At 44.7% G+C, this 24,838-nt stretch overlaps 1 protein-coding gene across 2 annotated transcripts; it reads left to right on the top strand.

Moving 5' to 3' along the window:
- The first annotated feature begins 984 nt into the window (after nucleotides 1-984).
- On the top strand, nucleotides 985-24,481 carry adam8a (ADAM metallopeptidase domain 8a). 2 transcript variants are annotated; one of them, XM_056292413.1, is made up of 25 exons: nucleotides 985-1,188; nucleotides 1,354-1,457; nucleotides 1,586-1,659; nucleotides 1,848-1,926; nucleotides 5,960-6,036; nucleotides 9,644-9,866; nucleotides 11,451-11,528; nucleotides 11,705-11,773; nucleotides 12,914-13,083; nucleotides 13,219-13,300; nucleotides 13,912-14,054; nucleotides 14,191-14,368; nucleotides 14,487-14,576; nucleotides 17,960-18,155; nucleotides 18,283-18,364; nucleotides 19,520-19,700; nucleotides 19,819-19,905; nucleotides 19,993-20,077; nucleotides 21,417-21,537; nucleotides 21,874-22,075; nucleotides 22,297-22,344; nucleotides 22,464-22,520; nucleotides 22,835-22,885; nucleotides 23,050-23,124; nucleotides 23,652-24,481. In XM_056292413.1, exons 1-25 carry the CDS (start codon nucleotides 1,143-1,145, stop codon nucleotides 23,694-23,696), a joined length of 2,643 nt encoding a protein of 880 aa, XP_056148388.1. In that variant the 5' UTR covers nucleotides 985-1,142; the 3' UTR covers nucleotides 23,697-24,481. The 2 variants fall into 2 exon arrangements, with proteins under 2 accessions (XP_056148388.1, XP_056148389.1); XM_056292414.1 differs by lacking the exons at nucleotides 1,354-1,457; nucleotides 1,586-1,659 and having other exon boundaries at nucleotides 1,165-1,188.
- The last annotated feature ends 357 nt before the right edge of the window (nucleotides 24,482-24,838 follow it).

Below are 24,838 nucleotides of genomic sequence, written 5' to 3'. Positions count from 1 at the left end.
CAGCCATAAAACCAAACGTTGTGTGGAGAAGTACATGAGACCTTCTGTTGTGATAACTGTTGGCCCCTGTAGAGGTTTGAGTTTTTATCTTGTTCTGTGTTTATTTGTAATGTTTTTTTCTCTCGTTATAATTTTGTACTGCGTGTCTTGCGTAATATTTATTTTTATTTCAAACGTAATAAAAGCAATATTAGAATAAATAAATGTAAGCGGTTTGAGATAATGGATGGATGGAGGGATGGATGGCCAATTAGAATTACGCTCTCACGAGATTCTAATTGGGGAATTTGATATGTGTGGCGAATCCGCCAGTAGGTGGCGACATACACCACTAAGTGGCTTTGATGTGTGTGGCGAATCCGCCAGTAGATGGCGACATACACCATTAAGTGGCTTTGTCAGCTGTTGCTGCAGCAAGGCGTAGTTTGAGAGGTCGTGCCTCAGGGCCCAGACATCCACAACTTTTGCAGCTTTTGTTTGTTTGTTTTTGTGAATGGGTGGAAGCGTTGATCCAAATACTGAAATAGAATATTTATATAAATAGAACAGAATATGTAATATTCGCCATCTTCTTGTTCGCATGTAACGAGTCACTGTTTAGGTTACATCCAAATTAAGAAAACAGTGTTCTGCATGGGGATGGGGATGGGGATCTGACAACAAGACCGGGCTATTACTGATAGCTGTAAACCATTCAAAGATTTGCATGAGAGGAAGTATAACGGCTGTGCCGCCCCACGAACACGTGTCAACAAACAACGTGACGCAAAACGACTGATCCGTCAAGTGTTAACTTCAGCAGCCTACTTTAAAAAAAGGGGGAAAAAGAAAAGTCTAGTAATGAGCAAGACTGATGGTAGTTTGCTAAGGGAGGCACTTTGACACCCAGTGTTACTCTGCTTTGCAAGAAAGAAAAAAAAAGCCCAGGTTTTGGCAGCAGAAAAAACCCATATCCTCTGCAGCTGAACTGGAGTCATCGTTGAGTCGGATCGTGACTCACTCTCGTCTCTTCTGGTTTCAGATGTGAATCGTCCGGATATTACGGGCGGGAAGGGGGCAGAGGACGGCGGTACTTCCCTCAGCCTGCAGGCAGACGGACGGACAGACAGCGCCGCGCCTCATCCCGCAGACGGTCCAGCAGCATGCCATACTCCGGACGCTTCATCCTGCTCTGCATCTCATCATGGGGTAGGTCACTTCTCTTCTCCTTTCCTCTCCTTTCTCTTGACTTGGATTTTTCTTTTCTTCTCCTTCGCCCTCCCTCCCTCTTCTACCCTTTTCTTAACTTTTCCATCCTTCCTCTCTTTCGTCCTCTCCGGATTTCTCTCTCTGATGGAGAGTCACTGCTTCCAGGACTAACGGTGGGCTGTCTGAGGACGCTGCCTCATGTGATGGACTACGAGACAGCCGTGCCTCGCAAACTTCCGGATGCCTCGCGCCCACAGGGGTCGACACAGGTTGCCGCTTCTTCCTTATCTGTTACTTTCGTAGCGATAGTCAACTTCAGATTAGCGCACAGACATTCAATCTGCCCCCCCCTCACCCCCCACCCCTCACCCCCCCCCCTCTCTCTCTGTGCGTGTAGAAGTACCCCGATTCCGTTGCCTACGCTCTGGCCGCAGCGGGACAGAACTTCACCCTCCACCTGGAGAAGAACAGGTGAGAGGAACAGCGCAGGGGGCCGCCGTCTGACGTGGGTCCGAACTCGCTGTAGACAGGAGCGGTCCACACACACACACACACACACACACACACACACACACACACACGTTATTCATTATCTTTTAATCTTTCAATCGTGCGGGGTTTATGTGGCTGACAATGTGTGGTTTTGATTTTAATTCCAGAAATCTTCTGGGAGAGAATTTTGCACTGACCTATTATTCTGAGCAAGGCACCAAAGTGAGAAGTACTCCAGATCACAAGGTGATGTGCTGTTCATCCACATTAACATGGTAGATAGATACTATATATATATATATATATATATATATATATATATATATATATATGTGTGTGTGTGTGTGTGTGTATATATATTTATATATATATGTGTGTGTATATGTGTATATATATATATATATTTATATGTATTCACAGACACACACACACACACACACACACACACATATACACACACATACATATATACGTATATATGTATGTGTGTTTGTGTGTCTGTGTATACACATATATATATATATATATATATATGTTTACACAGACACACACACACACACACACACACACATATATATATATATATTAACACACACACATATATATATACACACATACATATACAAGTATATATATACGTATATATAAGTATATATATACGTGTGTGTGTGTGTGTATGTATGTGTATATGTGTGTGTATATATATGTGTGTGTGTGTGTATGTATATATATATATATATATATATATATATATATATATATATAAGAGTCAGGTTGGTAATACTGTATGCTAACACTGTATAATAGTGTGCATAACAGAATTATAACGCCCTAAATAACACAACTTTACAACTACAATGTTGGAGATACAAAGTTTCTATCGCTGCCGGCATGTTTACATGCACATCTCCATCCTTGCTCATGTTAATGGCTACTACCAGGGGGACATGTCCTGTGAAGAAAGGTGTAGTTCATGTCTTACACGCTGCCGTGGCAGCAAGAGGAATACAGCAGAAAGTGAAGAGTTATAGATGAGTCAGAGTCGTTGTGGTTAACAAACAGGTATGAAGGACGTAGCTCCTGGAAGACCTCGACCAACAGGCGGTAAACTGAGAGCCAGTTGGTGTTTCCTTGGTAGTGGCGCATCACTAATGACCTTTAACCCATCTTTCATGGATATCTGGGACTTGGGCTGGTCAAAGCGTGCATGCTGCCACCAGTGTCGATTCAGATTTAAAATACCTTTATTAATCCCCAAGGGGCAATTAAGAGGCTTGTACAGTGGGCACACAACACAACAGTGGTTACTGCTTTTGCCTCACAGCAAGAAGGTCCCGGGTTCGAACCCCAGGCCGTCTGTCCCGGGTCCTTTCTGTGTGGAGTGTGCATGTTCTCCCCGTGTCTGCGTGGGTTTCCTCCCACCATCAGAAAGACATGCATGTCAGGGTTAATACTCCTGTCCGTGCCCCTGAGCAAGGCAGTGGAAAGAAGAACTGGAGTTGGTCCCCGGGCGTTTCAGCTGCCCACTGCCCCTATACCATAGGATGGGTTACATGCAGAAGATAGATTCGTTGTAACCTAAGTGGCTTTAAACAACTAAGACATCAAAGCACACGATACAATACAATACAACACAATACAATACAATGCAATACAATACAATACAACACAATACAACACAATACAATACAATACAATACAACACAACACAACACAACACAACACAATACAATACAATGCAACGCAACACAACACAATACAGTACAATACAATACAGTACAATGCAATACAATACAATACAACACAACACAACACAACACAATACAATACAATACAATACAATACTATACAATACAATAAAATACAATACAATACAATACAATAGAATGCAATACAATACAATACAATACAACACAATAGAATGCAATACAACACAACACAACACAATACAATACAATACTATACAATACAATAAAATACAATACAATACAATACAATACAATACAATACTATACAATACAATAAAATACAATACAATGCAATACAATACAATACAACACAATACAATACAATGCAATACAATACAATACAGTACAATGCAATACAACACAATACAATACAATACAATACAATACAATGCAATACAATACAATACAGTACAATGCAATACAATACAATACAATACAATACAACACAATACAATGCAATACAATACAATACAATACAGTACAATGCAATACAACACAATACAATACAATACAACACAATACAATACAATACAACACAATACAACACAATACAATACAACACAACACAATACAATACAACACAATACAATACAACACAACACAATACAATACAATACAAGGCAATGCAAGACACTGTGCACCACAAGATGCCGCTTGATAAGACATTACACGACACAACACCATAGAGCAGGACAACAATAACAGTCGGTTGGTTGGAATTCAGGAGCGTTTCCGGAGCTTTAAATGCAGCACGACTGCAGCAACATGTGTTAGAAATCCTCCACCCAGATGAGTCAGTGAAGGTATTCAGGTGGAGAGAAATTTGTTTTGCTCTTAGCTATGCCAGCAAGGTCCATTTTGTTGTTAGTCTATGGCACAGTCAGGTTGCTGTTTATAAGCTCGCACTGCCGGCCAGGCGTTATAAACCAGAGGGCTGCTCGTCCTCGTAGCCTTCTGTTACCAGGACCAGTCACAGTGTGCAGAAACCACACAACATGAAGTTGTGAGGTGTGTAGTATAAGCTGCAGCGTTAGCGGGCCTACACGTTGACGTGGAGCCTCGTGGTGTCATGGATCTAAGGTGGAGGACGCCATAGTCAGTCTCATCCCCTTCTGCTCTCCAACAACAAGCTAGGTTTACTTTCTACAGGGGACAAATATCCCCAAGACTTACACCATATCCTCTGTGTTAGTGACGCTGTTTAAAGCCTCCAAATAGCTCACAAGTTGGCTCGGCTAGTTAGGAGACTAGGATATGCTATATAGTCTTTCAGGTCTATTTGTTTACCATACATGTCCCTGCACTGTGCCCAGCTGAGGTTTCATAATACGCTGGTATAACCTCGTGTCCAGGCTGATGGTACAGAACTCACCCTGCCGTAAGAGAAATAAGGGAAATAGGGTTAGTCAACGCAGGGCTGTTTCCTTTAAGAAGTCTGACCGCACCAAAAAAAGGAAAATGTTCAGCCTTTCTCAAAATGCATGACCTACTAACTCTTTCCATGTTATTTCAGAAGTGTGGTAAGACTTTATGCAACGCACAAAAGTAATTCAACACACACTTACTAAATATTAATGGGTAGTGGTGCAAACCTTTACTCGTCATAACGATGACTTGCACGATCTGAATGTCACTCTTTTGTACTCTTGGAACTTATAGTTCACATAAGATGGAGGCTTTTGGCACGTTTTCAAACTGGGGATCTCAGTGACCCCGATCCACATGAGAAATGACTCCTGATATAAAGATCCAGGCCCGAAGTCGAACAGAACAGAGAACGCTGTGGTTCTCCCCCAACGGGGTTACGCGTCAACACTAGCAATTCTAGAACGACCAAGGCGGTCATTTTGACCGTTTTGGATGTTCAAAGTTAAATAACTTTGGGGAAATAAAAAGACACAGGCCACAGATGCTCCTAAAGTCGCCGATATTTGCATAAAAATGAGTTTTAGATGAAAACAACCATGACCGGTCAGAATGACCGCGCGTAATTTGCGCGTCATCGGCACGTCATGTCACTATTTATGACGTGCGTCGATCGCGTCATTTCCTTCGCGACGTTCGTTGCTCTGTCCTGGAAACACGCTAGCGCCCTCCAGTGCAGAGAAATAGTCAACACTTGATTCTTGATGATGTCCAACATGTCTGGTTACAGACGCACCGTGACTCCCACCGAGGCGCTGCAGCATTTACGGGCGTTGGACAGCGGCCATTTTAAATGGTTTGAAAAATGGTATTAAAGTTGTTTAAATGTTAATTTTGGTGTTTCTTAACAGACACACGGACACATGCAATACACTAATATCTCAATTGGGTATTTATCTGGACCGAATATAGAGTTTAAAAGCCGGCGGTCATTTTGACCGCCCGTGGTCGTTTTAAGTAGGAGTGAAATCCCGGTCGTTCTAGTGCGTGAGAGGTCTGGTCTGTTCTGTGCTTGAGACGTTTAACATTTTAAGCACAAAAAAAACTGAATAAATTCAGTGTTGTCTCTCAAATGATTCATTGACAATGTTTTTCTGCCAACTCAGGACCACTGCTACTACCATGGCCATGTGGTGGGGGTGGAGGACTCCTCCAGCAGTGTGGGGCTGTGCTCGGGAATACAGTGAGTGAAGCTGAATAAACCTCTTTCATCATCGATTGTCAACACATAACCAGATTTCTCAGAGTTAGGATAATGATGAATGAACAAAAGTAGGACCAGGAAATCACATTTTGCTCTATTAATAATGGGGCCCAGTGAAAAGAGGGATCGAGGCCCTTGTTTACAGTCCAAAACATTAACCGATACCAGACTCTCAGGCTCTGCTATTAGGACCAGTAAGTCTTTGGTGGATTACATCTCCCTGACTCTACTGGAGCAACTTTTAAAGTAAAAGAGCAAAAACATTCCCCTGTTTGTCTTTGTGCATGCTCAATAACCCAGGTCAAGAAAACCAAAGAGCGCTGAATCAGTTCACTCTTCCTTCCAACTCCTTTGTTTGAACGCGGGGAGGGGACATTTCTGTCCCATTTCACGCCATCATGTGGAGGTGGACGCACCTGTTGGATGGCCAGGGCACTGTGTTGTGCAGCAGTATGATAGTCTGTTTTAATGTTGTTGTGCTGATGCTACGGTCAGATCATCCATAGTCACCATGTTATGCGGACGACACCCAGCTTTATGTCCCACTTCCTGGTCATGACACACGTGTGTTGTGGCTTGTCTCTCTGATTTTAAGTGCTGGAGTCACAAAACTTCCTCCAGCTCAATGAGTTCAAATCTTAGGTCTTTTTATTCGCCCCCCTCCCCCCAGCCTAACTGGTGAGCTGGACAAGAGTCGAGGGAACCTGTCCTCCAACATTAAGCACTCTGCCCACAATTTGGGTTTGTTTTTGAACTCTAAGCCCAGTTTTGACACACAAACCACAAGGGTAGTACAGCATGGCTTTCTCCAAATTAGGAACTTCGCAGAAGTAAACAAGTTTCCATCTCAAATGGACCTTGCAAAAATTCATCCGTGCATTCATCTCATCACGTCTGGGTTATTGTAACTCTCCCTGTATTCGGGGTTCAGTCAAAAGTCCATCTCCCGCCGCCTCCAGCTTGTCCAAAACTCAGTGATTTACTCATCGGTGATTTACTCACACCCCACGGGCCTGGCCGCTGCCTGCGCTCCCCAGGCAGGTCCTTTCCAGCAGTTTCCCTCAGCCAGCCTCCTTACCGTAGGAGCCCCACAGCTCTGGACCTCCCTACCCGAGGGAGTTAGGCAGCAACCTCACTGCCTTCTTTGAACTCACCTCCTACCACTTACTTCTACAGGAAGTCTTTTTTTTATATACTATATCCGTTGTTGCCCAGCTTTTAATTCTATATTCTTATATTTTTCGTTCATCGCCGTATTTGAACTGCTTTATCATTATCATATAACCCCTGTTTTACCGGCTCTATTTCTCCTCGTTTAAATTAGGCCCCTGTGACTTTATCCTGACCGTGTTTTACCTCGTTCTGCGGAGGGGATCTGGCATTATGTCCTATATTTTTATGGTATTTTGTTGTTTTTCTTGACTATGTGCATTATTTTATCCTGTTGTGTAAGGCACCTTGTAACGCTGTTTAGAAAGGTGCGAAATAAATAAAGTTTATTATTATTATTATTATTATTACTGTTATTATTATTATTATTATTATTATTATTATTATTATGTTAAGTTGCCCATGATGTGCTATTGGTTATTTGGTAACGTTTTACATTAAGTGCATGTAATAAGTGTTAGTAAATAGGTAATAAGGCCCTTACAAGTACTTGTAAAATGCTTATTAACAATATTATGTGTTAATAAACCCGTAGTAAGAGTTATTTAATAGGTAATAAGGCCCTTACAAGTACTTATAAAATGCTTATTAACAATATTGTGTGTTAATAAGTCCATAATAAGGGTTAGTTAATAGGTAATAAGGCCCTTACAAGTACTTATAAAATGCTTATTAACAATATTGTGTGTTAATAAACCCGTAATAAGAGTTATTTAATAGGTAATAAGCCCCTTACAAGTACTTATAAAATGCTTATTAACAATATTATGTGTTAATAAACCCGTAATAAGAGTTATTTAATAGGTAATAAGGCCCTTACAAGTACTTATAAAATGCTTATTAACAATATTGTGTGTTAATAAGTCCATAATAACCGTTAGTTAATGGGTAATAAGGACATTATAAGTCCTTATAAAATGTTATGTGTTAATAAGCCTATCATACGCGTTAGTTAATAGGTAATAAGGCCCTTATAAGCCATAACTTTTGCTTTTTGTGGCCTATGAAAACTCTTTTAACAACTTTTAAACATGCAGGTCTTTAGATGCTACACGCAAAGTTTTATGCGGATTGGAATTACAACCTAAGACGAGTGTGGAAAAGTAGGTTTTGCACAGCTCGCCAGTGGTCGAAAACGTGTTTATGATGCTGTTACTAACATTTATATAGTTAACACATAACAATGTTGATAAGCATTTTATGAGGACTTATAATGGCCTTATTACCTATTAACTAACACTTATTACATGCAAATTGGTACTGGTTATTTTCATGTGATTCTCTTTCTCTATTAAAACTATTTTCTCTATTAAAACTATTTGGTCAGTAAGTTTTCCAGAGCATGTGTGTGACTGACTATAGTCCACAGGCCCTATTAACTTCTAGGTCCACCGACAAATTCATTTTCAGCCACACCAGTAGCATTCGCCATCAACCCCCTATGCCCTCAGCCTTTTCTAATACGAACAGCTGCTCCTTCTGCTGTAAACAAATAAAGGCACTTAGTAGCTCTGGACCACTTTCTGCTGTTGCAGGCATTGGACTGAGAAACTAGAGGAGTTTGTTCCCTTTGGACTATTTTGAAGAATTTGAAGTGGATCAGGTCAATCTGGATGTCATCAGATCTACTCAAGGCTAAATACCACTAAGACTGAGCTCATGGTTGTGGCTTCCAAGGTTGGAGATCTTCTCCTTGACGTGGGTGGCTGCTCCATCTGCCCATCCCCAGAAGTCCGCAAGCTTGGTGTCATTCTGGACTCCACCCTCTCATGCAGTCACACATCAAATCTGTCACCAAAACTGCTTTCTTTCACCTCAAAACCCTCTCCCGACCCCGGCCATTACTCTCAGACTCCGTGGCAGAGACCCTCATCCAGGCCTTCATCAGCTCCCGTCTGGATTACTGCAATAAAGTCCTGTCTTGGGTACCTAGCAAAGCCCTAGAAAGGCTTCAGTATGTCCAGAATTCAGCTTGCTGCTCACCCGCACCAAGCCCTGGCAACACATCACTCCCATCCTTGTCCGCCTTCACTGGCTCAACCCTTATATTCCGTCCCGGAATCTGGGGTCCGCAGACACGGGCCTGCTTTCCTCCCCCACACCAGCCTGCGGACTTTTGGGGATAGTCTTTAGTGTGGCAGCCCCCCCCCCCTTGGAACTCTATTCCAGCAAAGACAATTTAAAGTCTACTGAAACCCAACCTTTTTACTAAGGTCTGTGGTCTGTAGTCTTCTGATCTTTGTTTGAATCTTCTTCTTCTTTTTAAATCTAGTGTAAAGCATCCTTGGCTTCCTTGAAAGGCGCTACAGAAAACTAAGTTGTTGTTGTTGTTGTTGTTGTTGTTGTTGTTGTTGTTAAGGTGCCTTTCTCCTTTGGTTTATCCTCTCTGACGTTAAAATCCTCCCTTGCGTCACAGAGGGTTTGTGCGCATGCGGGACCAGGTTTACCTCATCGAGCCTCTCACCGGCGCCGAGACGGGACAGCAGAGCGGCGCGCGCGCGCACGAGGAGGGGCTCCACGCCGTGTACAACTACAAACACTTGAGGAGGAAGAGGAGCTCCTGTTCCCATGGAAACACGGGATCCGTGTTCTACGATCACGGATCCCGCCCCTCCGGACTGTTCCAACTCGGACGTCTGGTAAGAGACCGTCCTCCACCCAAAAAAACGACCCCATGGGTCGTTTGTACAAGCAGCTTATTACGACCCGTAGTTACGTTTTTCTTCCTAATTATAAGCACGCTACTTTCCCTGTGACGATAAGCGACCTCCTCCCATAAGCTATCGCGAGAACGAATATTGATAAACGCAAAGTTTAACGTCACACAGCGGTCATAATGTCCACGCTAGCTGACTCGCTAACTTTTGGCTAACGTTGAGTTAGCTCTTATGACGTCATTCATCGGTAAACATACTGCTGTAAACTACTGATAAGACACGTTAGCCCCTAGCTAACGGGTCTGACCCTTTAGCCGAGCGGTTAGTGGCGTCGCCTTGTGGTGCAGTACATATGTCGAATCCCGCACCGGGCAAGAAAATAACCGGTTACACCGCCAATAGCGATCTTAGTTACTATACTAGACGGCGAAACAACACAAAAACTCACTGACTACATATTCTATTGTTCTCACATTGTTTTAAAAACCCACAATGCACAGAGGTGAAAAGTATCTGTGACGTATCTCCTGCCGCCGGTAGGGGCGCTAATTTAGGAAACGCTCATGTGGGTCGTATTAGAGCAGTGTTTCTCAACAGGGGGTCCGCGGACCCCTAGTGGTCCGTGGTGTAATTGCAAGGGGTCCGTGAAAATAAAATATCTTTAAAAAAAAGATCCTATGACATTTATAGAAATAGGATTATTTTACTCAAATGTGACTGAGACCTTTATCTACCTAAACTATAAAGGGTAACAGGACTTTTTTCTCTAATTACATCTGTTTCACAAGTGTAATTTATTGTATTTCAATAAGAGATCTCGCTCCCGTTTGCATTGTTAAAAGTTACTGCATAAAAATTCTGTTGTTACATATATCTGAAAGTTACTGAATACATATTCTGTTTTGTTACATATATCTGAAAGTTACTGAATACACATTCTGTGTTGTTACATACATCTGAAAGTTACTGAATACATATTCTGTTTTGTTACATATATCTGAAAGTTACTGAATACACATTCTGTGTTGTTACATATATCTGAAAGTTACTGAATACATATTCTGTGTTGTTACATATATCTGAAAGTTACTGAATACATATTCTGTTTTGTTACATATATCTGAAAGTTACTGAATACATATTCTGTTTTGTTACATATATCTGAAAGTTACTGAATACATATTCTGTTTTGTTACATATATCTGAAAGTTACTGCATAAGAATTCTGTTTTGTTAACTATATCTAAGTTGCAACTGAAAGCTCTTATTTTTGTCCCAAAGAGTGAATAAATGCTATAATGCAATTTAAAATGCAGTTTCTACTGTTTCTATCAAACTGCAACCCCCCTCCCTCAAGATCAGGTGGAGGGCTCCTCAGGGTAGATCAAAAATACGCAGGGGGTCCAGGACCCCAAAAAGGTTGAGAACCACTGTATTAGAGGACAAACGACCTATGTGGTCGTATGGGCTGGGGGACTTGCTGATGGTAAAGACGCACAATCACCGACCCCCCCCCCACACACACACTGTTGGTAATAATGTCTAACAACATGTTTAATTATCCAGAAAAGCCACTCCGAGACTAAAGCCCACACCCGGAAACCCAGAACGGTGGAGATGGTCCTGGTGGTCGACAACACTGCAGTAAGTGTTCAGTTCTTTTCTTTCTTGCTACTTTAATGACTCGCTACAGCTTCATCTGCCTATATCGTTTTCTAATATTAGCTGTGGTGTTATGAACACATACTTCTCAGTAATAACCTACTCCCTTACCACAGTTTCACTGTTACTAACTCAGCTGAATCCTCTTTCTGTTTTAGTTTAAGCGGTTTGGCAGCAAGAAGTCTGTGGAGGACAGAGCACTTATCGTGGCAAATCATGTGGACAAGGTATTTTGATGGTCACATGGATGTTATATGGACTTCCAACAACAGTAGCGATGCTCAGCCACGTACCGCGGACAGTGGCGCCCCCAAGGGGTGGCCAGGGGTGGCCATGGATACTATCCCTGGCCCCCCCGCTGCGCCCCCAAGCCACGAGTCGCATATGCAGAATATGCTTCTGATTATGCAGAATATGCTTCTATCTGATATCTTACATTAGCTGCTGTTCATTTAAATCAATAATGTATATTTTTCTGAACTCTCATATTGACAGTTTTCCACTAGCCTATACAGTATACTACAACAGCAGCATAGAATTCCCCAAATTCAGTCATGGCTTTTGGTTTTGGTGTGCCACCCCAAGATTTTCAGTGACCCCATTTGCCCCCCCCCCCTATGAAACATTTCTGGGGGCGCCACTGCCCACGGAGGGCCGTGTGTGTGTGCAGGTTTTCTGTCCATCCGAATTCTGCACCGTCAGATTTCCCTCACCTGCCCCTGAAGGCCGGTGTGGTGCTGGGCTGGAAAGAACCTGCGTGCACCTGGACCTGCACGGCGCATGCCACGTGTTTTGCTCCTGGTTTGGGATGTTTTATTCAGCACGTCATGTTTCATAGCCAGTGACGAAATCAAGTCCCGTGTTTATGTGCGAGCTCAAAACATTCCCAGATTTATTTTTCGTTTCGTTTTGCTTGAGTGTAACAGAATTAAGTTGTCGACGTTCACAAATATTAATCCAACGCTAGAACGACCGGGATTTCACCCCTACCCAGACCATGGGTGGTCAAAATGACCGCCGGTTTTTAAGCTCTATATGCTGTCAAGATAAACACCCAACGGAGATATTAATGCATTACACATGTCAGTATGTCTGTTAAGAAACGACCAAAATTAACACATTAACAACTTTAATGAAAAAAGGGTTTAAATTGTTTAACCGTAATGTTTCATAAGTGGTAGAAAGACAACAAAATTAAGACCTTCGGTTTTATTTCTAGGACAATATAACAGAACTAGGTCGCTCATGTTCGCAGGTATTTGAGCAGTTAAGCAAAGCCGTGACAGTATATCGGTGACGGTGATGTGTGATGGTGTCGCCCATGAGCTCGTGGTAACGGTGCCCTTCCCCGTGCTGTTCTGCCGCAGCTCTATCGCCCCGTGGGTCTCCGTGTGATGCTGGTGGGCCTGGAGGTCTGGAACGGACGCGATCAGATAGCGGTCAGCAATGATCCCGAGCAGACCCTCGAACGCTTCCTCAAGTGGCGCCAGGAGAGCCTGCTGCCGTGGACCAGACACGACAACGCCCAGCTCATCACGTAAGACCCGCACTCACTCTCTCTCTCTCTCTCTCTCTCTCTCTCTCTCTCCCCCGCCTCACGGGGCTCACCAGAAGGCGCGTTCACCTGATTCAGCCGATGTCCTTTGTGTTCCCCTTTGCTCTTTTAAACCAGAGGCGTGGACTTTGACGGATGGACCGTCGGCTTGGCCAAAACCTACGCCATGTGCACCTCAAATTCTGGAGCTGTCAATGAGGTACGCATCTCTGGAGGCCCGAAGAAGGCCTACGTGACCGAAACCTAGGGTATTTAGATTACGTGTGCAGGAGATTTATTTGGGACGGCACGGTGGCACGGTGGTTAGCGCCATCGCCTCACAGCAAGAAGGCCCTGGGTTCGAGCCCCGGGGTAGTCCAAACCTTGGAGGTCGTCCCGGGTCGTCCTCTGTGTGGAGTTTGCATGTTCTCCCCGTGTCTGCGTGGGTTTCCTCCGGGTGCTCCGGTTTCCCCCCACAGTCCAAAGCCATGTAGATCAGGTGACTCAGCTGTACTAAATTGTCCCTAGGTGTGTGTGTGTGTGTGTGGGCCCTGTGATGGCCTGGCGGCCTGTCCAGGGTGTCTCCCCGCCTGCCGCCCCAGTGGCTGCTGGGATAGGCTCCAGCATCCCCGCCACCCTGAGAGCAGGATAAGCGGTTTGGATCATGGATGGATAACGGATGGGGTTGTGTTTGTCAGCGTGAGGGTGTCCTCCTTCTTCTCCATGCACGTATCCCTCCAGTGTGTTATTGCAACAGGTTTGCCCCGAGGAGAGAGAATTTGCCCCATGCTCTACTCCACTTTCAACCTCCGACCGTCTTTATTTTCCAAGGACCATAGCGATAATGCAATAGGAGTTGCCTCCACCATTGCCCACGAGATGGGCCACAACCTGGGCTTGTCCCACGATGACGAAAGCTGCATCTGTGGCTCCATCCCGTCCTCCAAAGGCTGCATCATGGCAGAGAGTGTTGGGTAAGCTCGGCCGCCTCCCTCACACCCAAAACCGACCGACACCAAACGCCAGTACAGACTGTTACAGATCTGTCAAGTGAAGCTGATATTTTGACTTTTTTTTTTCCCCCTCATTTCCTCCCCTCTCTGCTCCCAGGTTCGTGTATCCAAAGATGTTCAGTAGCTGCAGCCAGGAGCAGCTCGACAGGTTTCTGGAGGAGGTGAACCCCGCTTGCCTGCTGGACACCCCGTCCACCGCTCGTGTCTACGGGGGACAAGTTTGTGGGAACGCTTTCGTCGAGCCAGGGGAGGAGTGTGACTGCGGCACTGTAGAGGTACCGGCACACAGAAGGCGCCCGCTGATGCAAATACACTCACACACGCACGCACACACACACACACACACACACACACACAGGATAATATAATATCTCCCCCCCCCTCCCCCCTCAGGAATGCAACAATCCTTGCTGTAATGCAAGCACCTGCTTACTGAATGCGGGAGCCAAATGTGCAGGGGGAGAATGCTGCCACAACTGCCAGGTAATGCATGCATACACACACACACACACACACACACACACACACACGCACACACACACACACACGCACACACACACACACACACACAGTTTTTATAAACTTGTGATGATCCTCATTGACTACAGTCATTCCCTAACCGTCAATCAATCAGTCAATCAGCCAATCAGTCAATCCATCAACCAATCGATCAATCGATCAAGTTGCAACCCTAACCCAAGTACAACCCCTAAATTAGACCCTTAAAGTAGTGAGGACTGGCCAAAATGCCCTCACTTTGCAAAAATGTCCTCACTCTGATGGTCACACAAATCAACCCTCACAAAATAGCTGAACAAACCCAAGCACACACGTACATATTGACTATGCGTTGTTGAGATGCGTGAAAGAGGAATTAAAAGAACTTGAGTGTCTCCGCTTCCGGCGCGGGAAGATGGCGGTGCGAATTCACGTTTGCGGCGGCTTCACCCAGTACCGTCCACGCAGTGTCTTTGTCCACGTCTGTGTCTCAGTTTGTCTTCGCTTGATGGCTGGGAGAGCTGGTGGTGGATCAGCTGAGAGAGCTTGGTCTGCTGCGCCCTGTGGGCCCAAGGACTTCGGCCCTGCGCCCACAGAGGAAACGCTGAGGGCGGTCTGACAGGACGCGGAAGCGGGGCAGGCTAAGCTAACTGCTAGCCCATACAGTCATTCTGGCTGGCGTTCGTTCTCCTGAACAGTGATTTTTTTTTCCCCGTTTAGTTTAGATATATGTGTTAGTTTAGATACTATATGTGTTAGTTTGGATACTATATGTGTTAGTTTAGATATATGTGTTAGTTTAGATACTATATGTGTTAGGTTGGATACTATATGTGTTAGTTTAGATACTATATGTGTTAGTTTGGATACTATATGTGTTAGTTTAGATACTATATGTGTTAGTTTGGATACTATATGTGTTAGTTTAGATATATGTGTTAGTTTAGATACTATATGTGTTAGGTTGGATACTATATGTGTTAGTTTAGATATATGTGTTAGTTTAGATACTATATGTGTTAGGTTGGATACTATATGTGTTAGTTTGGATACTATATGTGTTAGGTTGGATACTATATGTGTTAGTTTGGGTACTATATGTGTTAGTTTGGATACTATATGTGTTAGGTTGGATACTATATGTGTTAGTTTAGATATATGTGTTAGTTTGGATATATGTGTTAGTTTAGATATATGTGTTAGTTTGGATACTATATGTGTTAGTTTAGATATATGTGTTAGTTTGGATACTATATGTGTTAGTTTAGATATATGTGTTAGTTTAGATACTATATGTGTTAGGTTGGATACTATATGTGTTAGTTTAGATATATGTGTTAGTTTAGATACTATATGTGTTAGGTTGGATACTATATGTGTTAGTTTGGATACTATATGTGTTAGGTTGGATACTATATGTGTTAGTTTGGGTACTATATGTGTTAGTTTGGATACTATATGTGTTAGGTTGGATACTATATGTGTTAGTTTAGATATATGTGTTAGTTTGGATATATGTGTTAGTTTAGATATATGTGTTAGTTTGGATACTATATGTGTTAGTTTAGATATATGTGTTAGTTTAGATATATGTGTTAGTTTGGATATTAGTGTTAGTTTAGATATATATGTTAGTTTAGATACTATATGTGTTAGTTTAGATATATGTGTTAGTTTAGATATATGTGTTAGGTTGGATACTATATGTGTTAGTTTAGATATATGTGTTAGGTTGGATACTATATGTGTTAGTTTAGATATATGTGTTAGTTTAGATATATGTGTTAGGTTGGATACTATATGTGTTAGTTTAGATATATGTGTTAGTTTAGATATATGTGTTAGGTTGGATACTATATGTGTTAGTTTAGATATATGTGTTAGGTTGGATACTATATGTGTTAGTTTAGATATATGTGTTAGGTTGGATACTATATGTGTTAGTTTAGATATATGTGTTAGGTTGGATACTATATGTGTTAGTTTGGATACTATATGTGTTAGTTTGGATACTATATGTGTTAGTTTGGATACTATATGTGTTAGGTTGGATACTATATGTGTTAGTTTGGATACTCTATGTGTTAGTTTGGATACTATATGTGTTAGTTTGGATACTATATGTGTTAGGTTGGATACTATATGTGTTAGGTTGGATACTATATGTGTTAGGTTGGATACTATATGTGTTAGGTTGGATACTATATGTGTTAGTTTGGATACTATATGTGTTAGGTTGGATACTATATGTGTTAGGTTGGATACTATATGTGTTAGGTTGGATACTATATGTGTTAGGTTGGATACTATATGTGTTAGGTTGGATACTATATGTGTTAGGTTGGATACTATATGTGTTAGGTTGGATACTATATGTGTTAGGTTGGATACTATATGTGTTAGGTTGGATACTATATGTGTTAGGTTGGATACTATATGTGTTAGGTTGGATACTATATGTGTTAGGTTGGATACTATATGTGTTAGGTTGGATATGTGTGTTCTTGTAGTTCTTGCAGTTTTGGGATATGTGTTTTTGTCTTTGTGTCCTACTGCTGTGGGCTGGGGGGAATGACGAAGTGTTCCTGATCGTGATGAAAAACAAACCTCTAGAAATGAGCTAATAGGAAGTGACGCTATAACTCTGGGTAACTCCCCTGCCAAGTAGCAGCATCGGATGCAGTCCGCCGACAGCGTGTGGTGTGGTGTGGTGTGGTGTAGCAGGGGTTGTTGGGACTGTCCAGCAATCACAAGAGCGAGGCTGAACCCCCCCCCACCACCCCACCCCCGTCATGACACACACACCATCCCCGAGTCTCCCCCGCCGGCTGCAGGCCTGTGGTTCTGCGGCTGACCTCGCGCACGTACCCAGCACCAAGAGACCCAAACACGCCACCTCAAAACTCAAAGTTCAGCAAGTTAAAGTAAGAAAACTCCCCCCAAACAAGTGAAGTCATCAGTCAGTGCAGTAAGACATCAGAAACAAGTTAAGCTGCACTGATGTCAAAACACGCTCTCTCGTCTGACGCGTAATCTGTTAAATCCAGCCATGCGTGTCAGACAAGACCACTTGAAGCAGGTCTCCGCAGAAAGCGTCCACACGTTACCTCTACAGCCGCTCTTCTGGCGAGGAAAGGGCCGAGTTAGACAAGGCGTGATAAATATTCTTAAGTTACGATGACTAATCGCCTCTTGAGCAAGCGATTCTCGAAATGATGACAGGATGGTCCGGTGGGATTTTGGAGACGTGTCAGACTCATTCAAATTTACTGTTTTGTTATTTCCTTTTGATGTACTTACTTGTTCATTTCTGTGCGGACTCTTGCGTGGGTGGGTGTGGATCTTCTCCTCCCCTCTGCCGCGGGCAGCTCAGGGCGACGGGCAGCACGTGCCGGCCCAGTGCGGGGGACTGTGACCTGGCGGAATTCTGCACCGGTTTCTCCGCCGCCTGCCCCACAGACGCCTACGCCCAAAACGGCCTGCAGTGCAGCCGTGGGAGGGGATACTGCTACAATGGACAGTGTCCCTCACGCAGACAGCACTGCAAGAGACTTTGGGGACCAGGTACGACATCCGTTCGTCTCAGCATCAAATTTCCCTGTGGGACTTGACACCCCTTTGACCCGTCGCTTTGATTCAGGACTTGTGATGTCGCTGCCATGTTTTGTTTCCTGTGGTTTGGTTGGTTTAGATGCTGAAGTAGCCGCGGATGCTTGCTTCTACAAAGACCGAAGCTGTAGAAGGACCCTTTTTGGCCAGAGGTGTTCAGGCCAGTAAGTAATCACGACAGAAACGTGGCGTGTCTCGGTGGTAGTGGGTTGTCTTACACAACGACCGGGGTTTCACTCCTAACCCAAAATGACCATGGGCGGTCAAAATGACCGCCGGTTTTTAAACTCTATATTCTGTCAAGATAAATACCCAGTTGAGATATTAATACATTGCTTATGTTAGTATTGGGGCGAATTCGGGGGGACAACGCAACCACAGGAAGTGCCGCGGCCGGGACGCGAACCCGTGTCGCCCGCACCGCAGGCGACATCGCTAACCGCTAGACTACAGGGTCAGACCCGCCAGCCAGCGCGCCAGCGTGTCTACTAATCCAGTGTTTCTCAAACCAGTCCTCAAGGACCCCCTAATCCTGCAGATTTTCATTGTAACCCTGCATAGGTAGCCCTGCTTGTACTTACTCGACCAATCGTCTCAAAGCACTTAATTATGCAAGGTGTGCAAACTCTGACATTCATTGCTGATTGGTTGAATGACTATAAACAGGTACCTATTCAGGGTTGCAAAGGAAATCTGCAGGATAGGGGGTCCTTGAGGACTGGGTTGAGAAACACTGTACTAATCCATGCACGTTACAGTATGTCTGTTAAGAAACTAACTGACACCATAATTAACATTTTAACAAATTTAATATTACTTGTCAAGCAATTTAAAATGGCCGCTGTCCGACGCCTTTAACTACTGCAACGCCTCGGTGGGAGCCATGGTGCGTCTGTAACCAGACACGTTGGACATAATCAAGAATCAAGTTTAGACTATTTCTCTGCACTGGGGGGCGCTAGTGAGTTTCTAGGACAGAGCAACGAACTCCACGAAGGAAATGACGCGACCGACACACGTCATAAATATTCACATGACACGCGCAAACTACACGCGGTCATCTTGACGGCTCATGGTCGTTTTGGGTAGATCTTATTATAACTTTTTTGCGTGCAACTGATCTGAAACTCATTTTAATGCAAATATAGACAATTTTATGAACATTTAGGGGCGGCATGTCTGTACCCTTCCCCCCCCCTCCCACAAAGTTATTAAACTTTGAAAATCCAAAAACGGTCCAAATGACCGCCTTGGTCGTTCTCGCGATATGGCCGTGTGGCGTGGTGGGCAACCAATCCCGCTGTGGTTCTTGTTTGCAGGGATGCAGCGTGCGGCAAGCTGTACTGCGCAGGCGGCTGGGAGTTTCCCGTGACATCCAGGAAGTCCTTCGTCACGCTTTCGGGTGGGGTGACATGCAACGAGGCAACCATCGACCCTAAAGACAACTACCCAGCCGACCTAGGCATGATACCTACCGGGACCAAGTGTGGCAACGACATGGTAGGAAAGCCTCTTTCGGCTACCGTCTCTCGACCAATGAACGCTGAGCAGCATTGATGCGCGTGACCGGCCACCTCCTCCGCCAGCTCCTCTGCGACTGATCCATCTCTGTTTGCAGGTCTGTTACGAGCAGCGGTGCCAGGACATTAAAAGCATCAGGGCGTACGGGACGGAGGATTGCTCCGCCAAATGCAATGACCACGGGGTGAGACAGAAGTTGCCCTCCCCTCCCCTCCCCCCTTATCACTTTAGCAATCTGAATGACAGACTGACTGGGGCGTCTCCCTCGCAGGTCTGCAACCACGAGAAGAAGTGCCACTGTGAACCCGGATGGGCGCCGCCTTTCTGTGCCGTGGAGCTGTCGGAACTACCCGAAGGTACTGCGCGGGTGTTTCGCAGGGGGCTGCGTGCTTGCCCACGTGTCTTTATGCCCGACGGTCCAAACCTGCAGGGCTGCTATTGTGAGGGGTAGAATTCAGGGGTCCCCCTTAGTGAGGCGTCATGATGGTCAGCTAAATGACTATATATAACTATATTGTAACGCAACGTAATTTTTAGTAATACTTTATTCATTATACTTTTGACTTTATTAAGAATTATAGGGGGTGTCCGGGTGGCGTGGCGGTCTATTCCGTTACCTACCAACGCGGGGATCGCCGGTTCGAATCCCCGTGTTACCTCCAGCTTGGTTGGACGTCTCTACAGACACAGTTGTCCGTGTCTGTGGGTGGGAAGCGGGCTGTGGGTATGTGTCCTGGTCGCTGCACTAGCGCCTCCTCTGGCCAGTCGGGGCGCCTGTTCGGGGGTAGCGTGATCCTCCCACGCGCTCCTCCCACGCGCTACGTCCCGCTGGCGAAACTCCTCACTGTCAGGTGAAAAGAAGCGGCTGGCGACTCCACATGGACTCGGAGGAGGCATGTGGTAGTCTGCAGCCCTCCCCGGATCAGCGGAGAGGGTGGGGCAGCCCGCAAGAGTGGGGGTAATTGGCCGGATACAATTGGGGTGAAAAAGTGGGGGGAAAATCCACTCCCAAAAAAAGAGAAGAATTATAAGAACTGTATGTTTTTCATGCACTACAGTGGACGCAGAACAGTTCAGAGCAGGCACTTGCTGAACTTCCAGCCAAAAGAAAAAATATTCTGCACGTCAAATTGGAGTAATTTAGTTATGCGTGAATCTGACAGTTTGACCCCCCCCCCAAAAAAAGGGGGGCACGTGGCTGCTTTTTGTCAGTTTGTTTAAAAGGGAGGATGACATTTCCTTGCACCCCACCTCAGATCAACCCCGGGTCCTGGCATTGCATCTTGTCAGGGGGGGCCCCAGAATTCCCAACAGTGCTCTAGCATTAATATGTGTCCGCAGTTGTACACACGCATGTGCTTCTAATGCTGCTGTTAACACGGGGGGGGGGGGTTGTATCTGGACTTCTGTGCTCCTCCTCTATGTTCACCAGGTCTACATGAATGTATTTGAACCTACTGGTGGGCTTGAACCCTTGGAATAGGGCTTAACTTCTTGCCTTGAGCAGTCCTGTCATGTCCTATGAATATCTGCAGGAATGGATTCTGATTTCATGACATTTTCCAGTCAGTCTCGTCGTGTTGTAATGATATTACCGCAAGTTCTGGTTCCTGTCTTGATTATGTATGCTGTGTAGTGCAATGAAGGGGTATTGTTTCCATTAATGTGTGTGTGTGTGTGTGTGTGTGTGTACAGGGACAGATTTGGCTGTCGTGATCGGTGTGTCATTGGCAGTGAGTCTATTTCTTCTACTAGTCCTAGTCCTGGTTATCGGAGGTCTGGTGTGCTGCAGAAGGAAAAGGCACTCTCCGAAGAGGTACAGTGGCAAGAAACCCCTTTCATTCAGCCGTCAGTGATCACTTGCTTCATTTTCGATTATGTTTTCACTTAAAAACGTTGCCGCCATAGATATTGTAGCGAATTCGGGGGGGCGGCAGGGAACCGCTGCAGCCGAGATGCGAACCCGGGTCTCCCGCACCACGGGCGACTATGCTAACCGGTCAACTAAAGGGCCCGACCCATTAGCCAACGGGCTAGCGAGTCTAGTCATTCGTGATATTATCAAGATGTGGCTTTCTCCCCTTCTACTGTTTGATTCGAGCCTCTGTGTGTGTGTGTGTGTGTGTGTGTATGTGTGTGTGTGTCTTTACAGAATTCTCCCGTCCACATCAGGACAGTCCAACCCGTTGTTTCAGACAGTCATTACCCGGGGCAGCCCTCGTCTTGGGCCTCCTCCTCGTATCAGCCAACCCACATTTGTGACGTCTTCAGCGACTCAGGCCTGTAAATCTCTGCCGTTCGCTGCTGCCCGGACGCCAGCAGGAGGTTTTGCACCGAGCCGAGAAGCTCCACAGGTGAGACCCCCCTCTCCCCCCCCCCCCGATTCACCGTTGCACGAACATCTTAGTCACATACATAATCCCTCCATATCCCCGTATTTCTGGTGACCTTGTTAGAACTGCATACGTTTGTATTTTGTTGCCACAGTCATTGTGAATAAGATGTGGTTCTGAACTGCCTTGCCAAATTAACGCGTCACTCATTTCATTTGTGTCCTTTCCTGTCCATCAAACAGCCACCCAAGAAGGTGCAAGCCGTGTCTCGGCCACTGGAAATGAAACGGGTAAAGTGGCTCATTACTGTCTCCTCAACGTAAAGGCCTCCATGGTCAGTAGTTGACGGTTGGTTGACGATTAACTGCTTTATCTCCTTCTTCTTCTTCTTCTTTCGCTATGCCTTTAGGCTGCAGCGCCGTCCATCCCTGCATCTGCCGTCCTGAGCAAAGCAGCCGTTTTCGAGGTGAGGATGCATGCAAGCGATTTAGAATATGTCTAGCATGTTTTCAAATATTAATATTTTCAACATGCCACCAGCAAACAGAAGGTTCACATGGGGTGATGCGCAGCAGGTCTCATTATATAATGAGAAGTCATCACTATTTTTCTCATGTTTCTCAACCAGTTAGACCACTTGATTTCTCATAAACTGATTCATTCAATTCTTTTCATATTCTTTTATATTTCACCTCCTGGTTGCTTGTTGGTTCATATTTTGCGTATTGATCCACTGTTGTGCTGACTTTCTAAAAAAAATATTCTTATTCTTATTAATAGGCTAAGCCGTCACCTCCGACCAGACCCCTACCACCACTGGGAAGCAAACCGGTAAGAAATCATATGTGGAGATATCACAGCCTTCCCTGTCCTGCCCTGTGATTCCTATGACACAAACACACCCAAAGAAACTCAGCCAGACCTGGATTTAAAGTTTGCTCGTTTGTTTTCCAGTGATGCGTCTACACAATACGTTTGTCTGTCTGCTATCTCAGATCACAAAGCCAAAGCCCCCGGTGCCTCCAACAAAACCCGGCGGACTGAGTGCTCAATGGAAACACGGTCAACCGGTATGTAGTGCAGACGGACCAGGCCTGTTCCGTCTGACAGGAGCCGGAGTCAGTTAGACTTCCATCATCTTCCAGTAACAACGTGTAGCTGAGTTAGAGAGTAATACTGCAGTTAGGGACAGTTGTTGGTCAGATTTATTTGGGTTCTTCCCTATGAAAGGCCTCTGTGATAAATAAAGGGGAAACTAAAGTGCACAGTGAAACTTTCAGGTGGCATTCAGTCATTCTTAACCTCATTCCAGGCATTCAACATAAACAGGTCTTTGTGGTTTTGGACATTGTCCCAACATTTAGCGGTGTAATAAGGAAGGAGTGGTCCAGTGTTGGGGAGTTAGTCAGCACATAGCCACGCTCTGGTGCTGACTGGGACGGCTTGTGTTCAGCGTGACACACGGGGGGGGGGGGACTGGAGAGGGGGGAAAGCGTGTGCAGACATAAGGGAATGATAAGTAAAATGGAAATTTCACGAGGAGGGTGAAGCATCGCGTGTTTGTTGACGTGTTTGTTCGCCTGTTTTGTTTTTCTAGCCGGCAGGGAAAGGTGCCCCGAAGCCACCCAGCAAGCCCCGGTGACCGGAGGACCAGTCCCAACCACTTACCAACCGAGACCCTCTGACAGAGGATGCTGTATACAGCCCCATTAAGGCTGGACTAGTTGACAGAGCCACAGGGTCGAACGATGCCTTCAGACAACGTTGGCTGAAATAGAAAAGAGAACGACTCGCGGTCAATAAGTGGAAGAGCCTCTTTTTTTTTAATCACTTGTCTTCTATTTAAGAGTGGCCACGTTGTGTGTGTGGAATCGGTATGTAAATGGCCTACTCTCGCAAATGTGATCGTGCATTTTTTTTTCAAGGGAACATTCTTTTTTTTTTCTGTCTTAATCTTTGGGATTAGGAAAAAGAAAAAAAAGCCTCGTGTAGCACTTGCACTATTTAAAATGGCAAATTTGCTTAATGATGCTATTTACTGTCATTTTCCGCATTATTTGGTACTAATTTATGAGAAATCATGTTTTTTTTGTGTTTTTTTTTATCTGTAGCCATCATTTCAGTTAATAGGGGGTTGGCGCGGTTTTTGGACCGGCCTTAAAACTTGGAACACCCCTGTGTCTTTTTTGGGGAGCACAGCTGATGCGAAATGTATTTTTTTTTACGCGGTGTCACGTGACTAATTGTTGAATGAGAGTAATTGAAGACGAATGTCATTTCTTCAGTGTCAAATGGTAACGATTATTATTGTTACTGTTATAACGCTAGCCTTCATTGACAAAAAAAGAACTCAGTGTAAAGTTGGGCTTTGTAGCTTTTTATTTATTGAGACTGTATCGTTTTCCTCACATTTACAATAAAGCGGAACCATGCTGATGGATGCCTCTTGTCTGTTTCGTGCTCGGTGCTGACGCGTCCGCTCTGAAGGAACACGAACGCGCATGCGCATATGCTGCCATAGACTTTCCTTTTTTCTTTTTTTTGAAACTAAACATACAACTGTCAGTCCAGTCCATTAAATGAACGCATACACGTAACGCAAACATAATAATGTCAACAAAGAGGAATGATATAAAAAGCGTACAATTAAATAACAATCAAATCAGGGGTAAAATAAAGTAACGTAGTGACGGACTTGTTTGACCCCAAACGGGAACCGCCGAGTCATGGGCTTTCCGTGTCGCCGTACCGGCTCTGGTTGCGTAGCAACTCGCCAAACAACCT

This window comes from Lampris incognitus, chromosome 13, assembly GCF_029633865.1.
Source record: "Lampris incognitus isolate fLamInc1 chromosome 13, fLamInc1.hap2, whole genome shotgun sequence".
NCBI lineage: Eukaryota > Metazoa > Chordata > Actinopteri > Lampriformes > Lampridae > Lampris > Lampris incognitus.
This window is presented reverse-complemented; position numbering and strand designations above follow the sequence as displayed.

What these genes read in the sequence shown, in the direction of transcription:
- adam8a (XM_056292413.1), top strand. Translation starts at nt 1,143, where the DNA reads ATGCCATACTCCGGACGCTTCATCCTGCTCTGCATCTCATCATGGG. An exon ending in GAAGTACTCCAGATCACAAG is followed by an intron (nt 1,927 to 5,959) that starts GTGATGTGCTGT and finishes CTGCCAACTCAG; the next exon opens with GACCACTGCTACTACCATGG. An exon ending in AATGCTGCCACAACTGCCAG is followed by an intron (nt 14,577 to 17,959) that starts GTAATGCATGCA and finishes TGCCGCGGGCAG; the next exon opens with CTCAGGGCGACGGGCAGCAC.